Raw genomic sequence first — 10,070 nt, 5'->3', positions numbered from 1 at the left:
GATAACAGATGATGCTTAATCGATGGATAGGCGTGGGACACAAAAGTCAACAAGCAGAACCGTTGGCCCTATGTCCGGCATCCCTGGGCGACGACCGTTGTGAAAAAACATTCTGCTCAAAGCCACTTTCAGAAATATGAACTTCTGCTTGTACCATATCTTCACTGTTGCGATGGACTTTCCATAGATCTTCTCAACTTTAAGAACGATCCCATCTCTAAGCCCAACATAGGTTGCTGGCTCACCTGACGAACCACAGTAAATTCCCTACCACACGAAAAAACAAATGAACAACTAACTATCATTAGATCAAATGTTTGTCATCAAATGAATCTTAAGTGTAACAGATACTTACGTCTTGTTGAAGTTCAACGTGTGGACTGAACACATGCAGTTTTGCTCCCACGGGTTGATGCAACAACAAGTCACGTACTTGATCCATATTCTTAGGCTCAATGACTTGTCCTTTCATGGAAACGAGAGGAGGTTTGTACGATGATGAAGGCTTTGACACAGATCCCAACTGTGGCCAATCTTCAGCTTTCGGTATGCCTTTCTTTAACGCAAACTCAAGGCAGCCTTTGACAGTGAGCTTGCGCCTGCGTGAGCTAGGAGCATTGTCCACCAAATACTGAGCTGAGTACTCAGTATGGACAGTATCCAGCTTAAGTGCAAGCCGTGCAGAACTGATCAGTTCAGCAGCTACAATAGCAGCAGAAGCAGACTCATCTGCAAAGACAAAAACACAAATGGAATTAGATCAAAATCTGTGAACGTATTTCCATCTTACAAGGGATTCTTAGATCAAAATTTGTTTCAAAAACAGAGAAACCAAAAAGAAAGAAAAGAGTTTACCGTGCTCATGGTCAGTCTCAATCTCTGGCTCGTAGCCGAATTGGAATGCCATTGTGAACTTGGGATCATAGGGTGGGAGTGCCATCTGCAGTTACTTAACCCTGAAAATTTGCAAGGTTCAATGTTAATACATCATGAATATGAACAGGAGATGGTAAGGACATAAGAAGGGAACTCATTTTCACAAATTAGAGGCATCAACAAAAGAAAGGAAAAGTAAAAAAGAATGCATTTAGAATAGAATAACAAAACTAAAAGCTCATCAATTGTTCACTAATCAGACTGGAAAAGGCAATGCACAAGCAAAATCCGTAACTAAAAGCTCTTCACTGTTCACTACTCACCCTGCAAACATGCAATTCACAAGCAAAAATTGACACAAATCAAAGCAAGCTAAACAATTCCCTAAGAGGTAATACTTTTCACACTGAAAAAGAAGAGATTTTTTTATCAAAGAAATAGCAAAAAGAAGAAAGTTTCATCAATGACAAAAAGGAAAACGTGCAGATGCAAATTAAAGATGAGTTTGTGGCTAAAGCCAACCAATGTGATAGCTTATTTACCAAAGAATGACCACNGTACCATATCTTCACTGTTGCGATGGACTTTCCATAGATCTTCTCAACTTTAAGAACGATCCCATCTCTAAGCCCAACATAGGTTGCTGGCTCACCTGACGAACCACAGTAAATTCCCTACCACACGAAAAAACAAATGAACAACTAACTATCATTAGATCAAATGTTTGTCATCAAATGAATCTTAAGTGTAACAGATACTTACGTCTTGTTGAAGTTCAACGTGTGGACTGAACACATGCAGTTTTGCTCCCACGGGTTGATGCAACAACAAGTCACGTACTTGATCCATATTCTTAGGCTCAATGACTTGTCCTTTCATGGAAACGAGAGGAGGTTTGTACGATGATGAAGGCTTTGACACAGATCCCAACTGTGGCCAATCTTCAGCTTTCGGTATGCCTTTCTTTAACGCAAACTCAAGGCAGCCTTTGACAGTGAGCTTGCGCCTGCGTGAGCTAGGAGCATTGTCCACCAAATACTGAGCTGAGTACTCAGTATGGACAGTATCCAGCTTAAGTGCAAGCCGTGCAGAACTGATCAGTTCAGCAGCTACAATAGCAGCAGAAGCAGACTCATCTGCAAAGACAAAAACACAAATGGAATTAGATCAAAATCTGTGAACGTATTTCCATCTTACAAGGGATTCTTAGATCAAAATTTGTTTCAAAAACAGAGAAACCAAAAAGAAAGAAAAGAGTTTACCGTGCTCATGGTCAGTCTCAATCTCTGGCTCGTAGCCGAATTGGAATGCCATTGTGAACTTGGGATCATAGGGTGGGAGTGCCATCTGCAGTTACTTAACCCTGAAAATTTGCAAGGTTCAATGTTAATACATCATGAATATGAACAGGAGATGGTAAGGACATAAGAAGGGAACTCATTTTCACAAATTAGAGGCATCAACAAAAGAAAGGAAAAGTAAAAAAGAATGCATTTAGAATAGAATAACAAAACTAAAAGCTCATCAATTGTTCACTAATCAGACTGGAAAAGGCAATGCACAAGCAAAATCCGTAACTAAAAGCTCTTCACTGTTCACTACTCACCCTGCAAACATGCAATTCACAAGCAAAAATTGACACAAATCAAAGCAAGCTAAACAATTCCCTAAGAGGTAATACTTTTCACACTGAAAAAGAAGAGATTTTTTTATCAAAGAAATAGCAAAAAGAAGAAAGTTTCATCAATGACAAAAAGGAAAACGTGCAGATGCAAATTAAAGATGAGTTTGTGGCTAAAGCCAACCAATGTGATAGCTTATTTACCAAAGAATGACCACGCTAAAAGCTCATCATTGTTCACTAATCACACTGAAACAGAGTTTTTTTTTATCAAAGAATGACCAAACTAGCTAATGGAGGACTAAACGCTAAAAAAAACTAACTGATAGCTTCTCATTGTTCAATAATCAACTTGAAAAAGGCAATGCAGAAGCAAAAACTGTAACAAACCCTAATACGTAACTAAAACCCGCCCATTGTTCACTAATCACACTGAAATAGGCAAAAAGAAGACATTTTTATCAATGAAAAGAAACAGATCCAAGATGAGTTTGTGGCTAAATGGAACCAATGTGATAGTTTCTTTACCAAAGAACGACAAAACTACAGTAAAGGAGGATTAAACGCTAAGACCTAACATAAAACTCCTCATTGTTCGCTTATCATACTAAAAATTAAATGCAACTCACAAGCAAAAACCGTAACAAACTCAAGCAAGCTAAACAAATTCCAGCCTAGAATAAAACCCTACGTGGTAAAAGAAGGCATTTTTGTCAAAGAAATAGCAACAAGAAGACATTTTTATCAATGAAATAGGAAAAAAGAAGACATTTTTATCAATGAAAAGAAACAGATCAAAGTTGAGTTTGTGGCTAAATGGAACCAATATGATAGCTTCTTTACGAAAGAACGACAAAACTACAGTAAAGGAAGATTCAACGCTAAAACCTAACTAAAAAGCTCCTCGTTTGATCACTAATCATACTAACAAGTTAAAAGCAACGTACAAGCAAAAACCGTAACAAAAACCAAAGCAAGAGGCAGAGCTAACAAATTCCAGCTTAGAAGAAGAAAAAAAACCCTAAAAAGTAATACTAATCGCACTTACAAAGGGGATGCAAACAACGCAAGCAGAATCAGAGTAGTAAGCCAAAGGCAGCTAGAGGTTTCTGAACATTTAGTATATATATATACAAGAGAATGGGATTACTCGGCAAAACCCTAAAGAGAGGAGAGGACAGATGTCATCATCGTGTGTCACCAAACGTATCAAGGGCTACGAAATCGCAAACTTTTTCTCCTCCTCCGTACAAAGCTTTTGCATTCATGATTCACAGTCCTGATGATTCATCACTCTCTCTTCTCTGTTTCTTGTCGTTTTCCAAATTTGGAGATGACCGTTGTGCCTTATACGACGTCGCCTCATTATTGGGCTTTCGTCTTAAGCCGGCCCAAATTTCTCTTTTCTTTTTATTATTTGTGATCAACAAGGTTGTTCTAAACGCAACCACGGTGTCGTTTAGTATACAATATGTTGTGTTTACCCCCACGATTATGAAAGCAAAGGTACTAAAAAAGAGGCAATTCAGAACCGGTTGGTCAAAACTCACAGTATATGTAATTATAAAACTGCCCAAGACGTTAGGTATTTTGTATTTTTACCACATATCTTCTGATATATTATTTAATCGTCCTAGACTTTTTGAAATTCCCGAAAATTCCCTAGGTTTTTTATAACTTTACCACAGTATACTCTTTACAACAGTTACAATCAAACTGGCTATGGGTGTATTGAACATGATGACAATGTTAATTGTTAAACAAACAAGTTTTTGACCGAACGAAGGAAATGAACTTTAGCGTCTTTTCGATTATGCAATTGAAGCTCTATGTAGCGGAAAAACAACAAGACATATTTTATCAAGACAATAAACTAAACCCTGAGAGTGAAGCCATCATCAACCCCATAAATGGAAACGAAACGGTCCCTTTCGTCTTCAAGATGCAAAATAGACAAAGCATAAATGGCAAAAGAAAAGAAAAGGCAAAAACTTTTTATGAAAAAATATTCAAGAAAAGCTACATGTGAGGATACAGAGCACCATCATCATAATTCATAAGAATTTTTATCATTCTTCTCTTAAATCTTTCTAGAAAAACAATAACCCCAAATGATTCAATCATCCCTAAACCCTCTCTTTTACTCGCCTAAACAAATGTAAAGATTCAGAGACCCATCTTGATTAGTAGTAATGAAGATAAAAAAAAGCTTACGCAAAAATTGGACAAAATGTAAGTTGAAGGGGTGATAGAGAGAGGGAGAGAACGCTATGTGGTTGGAGAAGAGGAAGCAGAAGACGAGGAGGAGAGAGGACGAGGAGGAGGCAAGAGCTGATGTAGATTCTGAGGAGACCTGTTCTGGCTCGGACTTGCTCTTAATATGAAAGGATGCTGCAAAAGCTGCATCGCACTTCTCCTTTTCCTTGGTTCTCTCTGCAAGCAACACGATATAAAGTGCCTAAACTCAGGTGACGCCGTCGCTGGAGCTTCAGGCGGCTGGGCCATACAAATGGCACACATGAGGCTTGCCCAATCACCTTGCCTGCTCACAGGGAATGGGAATTTCCCCAAGTAAAACTCCAAAATGCTAACACCTAAGCTCCAGATATCTCCAGCGTAACCATCGTACTTCCCCTGGTTCAAGTCAGTGTTGATCCTCTCAGGACTCATATAAGCAATGGTACCTACAGAGGAGTTACACGGATCCATAGTCTGAGCCAAGATCCTACTCACTCCAAAATCAGCAATCTTAACGTTCTTAGCAGAGTTGGTAAGCAGATTCGAAGGTTTGATATCACGGTGAACGATGTGACGGCCATGGAGATAAGCTAAACCACTAAGAATCTGACGAGAGAGATCAGCTAGCTCTTGCTCTTTCCACACATGAGCACCTTCCAAAGAACCTTTATCCATAAACTCAAGCAAAACCTGGATCTCACCGTTCTGATCAAACATCTCGTGACATTTCACAACGTTTGGGTGGTTCACATCTCGCAAAATCTCGATCTCTCTACAGATCTGACGCCTCACAGCCTCCTCGTGGTTACCGTAAATCACCTTGAGCGCGTATAAGCGAGAGCTCGGACGGTGAACCACTTTGTAAACCGTTCCACCAGCTCCGCTTCCGATCCGGTTACCTCGCACTAAATCCGAATAGTTCTTCGGCTCCGAGGAGGAGGAGCTGTTACAGCTCGTAGCTGATGACGACGCAGAAGCAGAACCACCGGAAGACGGCGCAGATCCACCGGAAGAAGCAGGTGGTGGCAGAGGGAGAGGTACGGCGAGGGATACATCGCGCTGAGGAAGCGGTAAGGTAAGATCAGGACGGCGACGAGGACGGCTCTTAACCGGAACGGATAATGATACTCCTGGTGGCGATTGAATCGGTTTCATAGCTTCGATTTCACGATCTGAGAATTGCAAAGCTCGATTGAAGATTCAAGTTGTTATACATATATAAAGAAGATCTTCTTCTCTTCTTTGAATCAGTCGTCGTCTTCAAGTTCAAGTTCGACTTCGTCTACGTCTTCGTGCGTTATCGTCTTCTAGGGTTAGGGGGGGGGGGCAGACTTGAATTGATTCGTTCTTCGAAGCGATCAAATCAGAGAAAAAAATGAGAAATGAAGGTTCGTCGAAACAAAATAAAAGAAATTGTGAGAGAGAGAGAGAGAGAGAGAGAGAGAGAGAGAGAGAGATGAAAGGGAACGTTAATTTTTTTTTTGGTTAAAAAATAAAAATAAAAATGCAAAAATTGTTAAAATCGAGACAAAAGGTATCTACGCGATATGTATGAGCACGTGATGAGTACTCGCAGGTACTGAAACCATATTATTGTGTGGTTCACTGGCGTTGTTGAGTTTTTTTTTTTATACTGCTTAAAATAAAAACTAAGATGGAAATGAAATTTAAATTCAACACTCAAACGATTATCATATTCCATTATTGGTTCATGCATTATATAGTAAATAAAATCATATATATTTGGGAGTTTATTTATTTATTTGGGAAGTATATTTGTATATTAGCATCAAATTGGATAGCCATTTTTACATCATACACTGACTTCTCATATGTTTTTGAGATTATATACCAAAATTACATTCAATTGCTATGAGTTCCTTTTTTTGTTTTTCCTGAATAATATTTTCAAAATTTATTACAATTAGATATTCTCACTTTTCTTTGTACAACTTGTCTTTTTCTCTTCAAGTAAATCCTTTTTTTTTTTGGTCCAACAAAGCAAATGAAGAAATTTTTTTATAAAGTAAAAGAAGCCCAAGAAACATCTCAACACTCGACCTATATGACTCTATGAGAGTGTATTGATTCTCCGCACATGTGCTGAGTTTTATGCTATTCTCAACTCTTGTGTAGCAATCAATCAGATATATTTGGTTGTTTTTAGCCATGAGAGCAAGTCTTCAAATGCTTTTTGATTATTTTTTTGCATACAAAAATTGAAAAGAGAAAATAATAGATGCAAAACAAGTAACGAAACACACAAGCCCACGGTGTTTTGATTATTTATGATTGGAATGAGTCTCTCTCTCTCTCTCTCTCACTCAAGCTCCATTGCTAACAATAAAAAGAAGAAGATAAAAAAAAAAGCTTTGGTAACACAGTTTCTTGCATTCCTTATAGGCACATCATTATCTCAAACTTGTTCATCAAATGTAAAGTCTCAAACTTCAGGTGCGTCTGAGCGCAAAACTGTCAAGAAAAAAAAATCCATTGTGAAAAAATGTTAGAAAAAAAATGAGTGAACAAGAAAAGTAGTAGTAAGCTGATACCAGATAGACTCAATCTAAAAAACAACGAAATCATCATCTAGAGTCTACTAGACACACACAAAAAGACATCTAAATGCAAAGGTTCCAAATCATCTTCAATCAAGCTTTTGAGATAAGAGACATCTAAATGCAAAGACTCACACAACCTACTAGTTTCTGAGGCTAAACTAATTGAAAATTTCAACAAAGTGGACATAACAGCAACTTTATGAGGAATAGTATTGAAATTGATCAAATCAAGAACCAGAGGTTAGGATAAGCAAAATCAATTGAGATTAGTCAATTCTACAACTTTCTTATCCATGGTTATTCTAAATCGAAACATTTCTCTTTTAAAGTCAATAGCTTTCCCAAAAGGATCTACAACAAAATCAGATATCTCAATCTACGAAAGTCCAAAACAAATTACACACAAAAATCAATATGAAATAATCACAGATCCAAAAGACGATAAAAGGAATCGAGAAAACTCACCAGGTTTCTGAGCCTTTCCATCAGCCCATTTGGAGAGAGAGAAGTGAACCTTCTCGCGTGCTAAGGATTCAGCTCTGTGTGGCTCCTTGAGACAATTCCTCACCAGATTCGCGCAGATGTTTGAGTAGGTAATGTAAGTCATACCCGCCGCTCTCCAGAACGGAACCGCCGCAGTCAATGCCATCTCCGATCAGATCTCTCTTCCTTTCGTTCCTTCTGTTTCTGAGAAATAGGAGAAAATTCGCGAAATTGTGAGACTGGTTCTCTCTCTTCTGTGCCCTAATAACCCCTAACACATATTTAGGCCCATTGGGCTTAGTCAAAGCGTAGAATAGGCCCATTAAGTAACTTAAAACAACAATCTTCTCAATTCAACTTTATCTACTGAAAAGCTCTCAAAATTTTTCTTTGGTGTATTTTGATTTGTTTTTTTTTTTTTTTTTATCATTGTTTCTTGGAGTATACGCGAAGACTGAGCCAAACCACATATTTGCTATTTTACTTCCTTAATTAGGCAATAGAAATTTTAAGTGAAGTTACATAGAAATAGGAATTAAAATAAAAAAATTATTTTCCGGGAGGCTCCACGAAATTACTGAAACTTATTCTCATTTTCAGGTAGAATGAGTTTCGTGTATAATGTCTTTGATAATTTCGTGTAAAGTGTCATGCAATTGTTTGTTTTGTTTCGTTTTGTAGTTTTTTCAAAGTTAATATTAAATACACAGCACAGACTTTTGTGAGATGATCAAACTGCAGGAAGATAGAGCTGTTTAGTTTCAGATAAAGATGGTTGAGCTGACCAACAAATAAAACAAGACTTTGGATTTGGATATTGCTTTTAAGTTAATTATTTTTATGTAAACAAATCTTTGTCTTTTTCTCAAAGATGAATTTCTGAATGTTGTATGGTTTACAGAAGAAGCACTAGTAATTTTGCTTGTTTTGGTGGGTTTGGTAAGAAATTTGGTTTTATATCTTCCGAGGATTGTTACCAAATCCAATATATATAGTTGTTGAAGCGTATTTCCTCTACTGAGTTAAGCAAGCAGCAAAACAACAATGGCTGAAGCAAAGAGGCTTGAGAGACTTAAAGCAATGAGAAGTTTACTAAAGAGTGAGATGGAGAAATCAGAAACTTTTTCATTGGTTCTAAACAAGACCGGATCCAAGCTTGAAGAGATCAATCACGAGTTGTCGTCTTTGGAAGCTGATGTTAAAGTAGAGAAATGGCGATGTTCTCCTTTCTCTGATCATATCCGTCACACCATTGCCCCTATATCCGCTGTTTTGAGAGTCTTTTCTTCGGTTCAAGAACTCGAGATCTCTCTCATGTCCTCTGATGAAGTCCTCGGTTATGTTTTCGAAGTTAAACGCCTTGGAGAAGCGATGAAGCTTCTCTCCAGTAGCTGTGTTCTTGCTCTTAATTGGCTCGAAGAGACAATCGAGTACCTTACCGAAAAGGGAATGCCTGAAGATCATCCTTGCGGGTTGCGGTTCAAGACTTCCATTGAACTTCTTCGGGAACTGCAAATGACCGAGCCTCGTGCTTATCTCAAAGGAGGGATTCTTTACACAGCGCTGAAGAATCTCAAAACAGAATTCAAGAAGATTCTCGAAGAGGAGCAGGTCTTGTCTGAAGACAACTTGAGAAACTTGCAGGCTATCATCAAGAGATTACATGCTCACACACAGTTGAAAAAGTATGTACCTGTTTACATCAAAGTCCGCACAAAGGTCATTCAGAAACGGCTTGAGATTGATTATCTTGAGAGAACAATCACAGAAGCTGTTAATGTACATGATATAGAAGGCGATATAGACCAATGGAGATTGCATATGGAGATAGCCGTGAAAGAGATCTATGAGGTTGAGAGTAAGCTCTGCTATGACGTATTTGAAGATGTTGGAGAAGATGTTCCCTTGCGTTGCTTTGGAAAAATAGCTTCAAATTCAGGAATCTTGTCGCTTCTCAGATTTGGATCAAGAATCAGCAAATGCAAGAAAGATCCACCAAAGCTGCTAAAGCTCTTAGATTGTTTCTCTACAATGGACAACATCAGGATAGAGTTTAACCAGCTATTTCAAGGGGAACAATGTTCAGAGATACGCAGGGTTACACGGGAGCTCATTAGCAATCTCGTTAAAGGTGTCTGCGAGATCTTCTGGGAGTTACCTTGCCAGGTGGAGCTACAAAGACCAAACTGTCCTCTGCTTGAGGCTGGTGTCCCAAGGCTTGTTAGTGTTGTCACTGAGTATTGCAACAAGCTACTGGGGAACAACAACAAGCCAATCCTGTCGAAGATTCT

General features: G+C 38.4%; 4 protein-coding genes across 6 annotated transcripts in view; 1 reads left to right on the top strand and 3 right to left on the bottom strand.

Annotated features, from left to right (window-relative positions):
• The window catches only part of LOC104742682, a 7,064-nt gene extending 3,086 nt beyond the window's left edge, over positions 1–3,978 (bottom strand). The window contains exons 1-5 of one of the 3 annotated variants that reach the window (XM_019236075.1): positions 3,546–3,978; positions 2,139–2,239; positions 1,639–2,012; positions 1,438–1,550; positions 15–154 (exon numbers count right to left, since the gene is read on the bottom strand). In XM_019236075.1, coding sequence (XP_019091620.1) covers positions 16–154; positions 1,438–1,550; positions 1,639–2,012; positions 2,139–2,223 — 711 coding nt within the window. In that variant the 5' untranslated portion in view covers positions 2,224–2,239; positions 3,546–3,978 and the 3' untranslated portion in view covers position 15. Of the gene's footprint in view, positions 1–14; positions 268–355; positions 730–855; positions 1,009–1,437; positions 1,551–1,638; positions 2,013–2,138; positions 2,240–3,545 lie in introns of those variants that run through there. The other 2 variants (XM_010463700.2, XM_019236076.1) reach the window with 2 other exon arrangements.
• On the bottom strand, positions 4,476–6,173 carry LOC104742680 (mitogen-activated protein kinase kinase 4-like). The gene has a single exon (XM_010463698.2). It carries the CDS (start codon positions 5,888–5,890, stop codon positions 4,766–4,768), a length of 1,125 nt encoding a protein of 374 aa, XP_010462000.1. The 5' UTR covers positions 5,891–6,173; the 3' UTR covers positions 4,476–4,765.
• On the bottom strand, positions 6,913–8,031 carry LOC104742679 (ATP synthase subunit epsilon, mitochondrial-like). Its single transcript, XM_010463696.2, has 2 exons — positions 7,762–8,031; positions 6,913–7,207 (listed from the first exon to the last, which is right to left on the bottom strand). Exons 1-2 carry the CDS (start codon positions 7,943–7,945, stop codon positions 7,179–7,181), a joined length of 213 nt encoding a protein of 70 aa, XP_010461998.1. The 5' UTR covers positions 7,946–8,031; the 3' UTR covers positions 6,913–7,178.
• The window catches only part of LOC104744059 (exocyst complex component EXO70A1-like), an 8,763-nt gene continuing 7,516 nt past the window's right edge, over positions 8,824–10,070 (top strand). Inside the window, exon 1 of the mRNA XM_010465084.1 lies at positions 8,824–9,999. Within this exon, the coding sequence (XP_010463386.1) occupies positions 8,824–9,999 (1,176 nt within the window). The remainder of the gene's footprint in view (positions 10,000–10,070) is intronic.

This window comes from Camelina sativa, chromosome 14 (genome assembly GCF_000633955.1).
Source record: "Camelina sativa cultivar DH55 chromosome 14, Cs, whole genome shotgun sequence".
NCBI classification, from domain to species: domain Eukaryota; kingdom Viridiplantae; phylum Streptophyta; class Magnoliopsida; order Brassicales; family Brassicaceae; genus Camelina; species Camelina sativa.
Note: the sequence above shows the minus strand (reverse complement) of the source record. Positions and strands in the feature narration are given on the sequence as shown.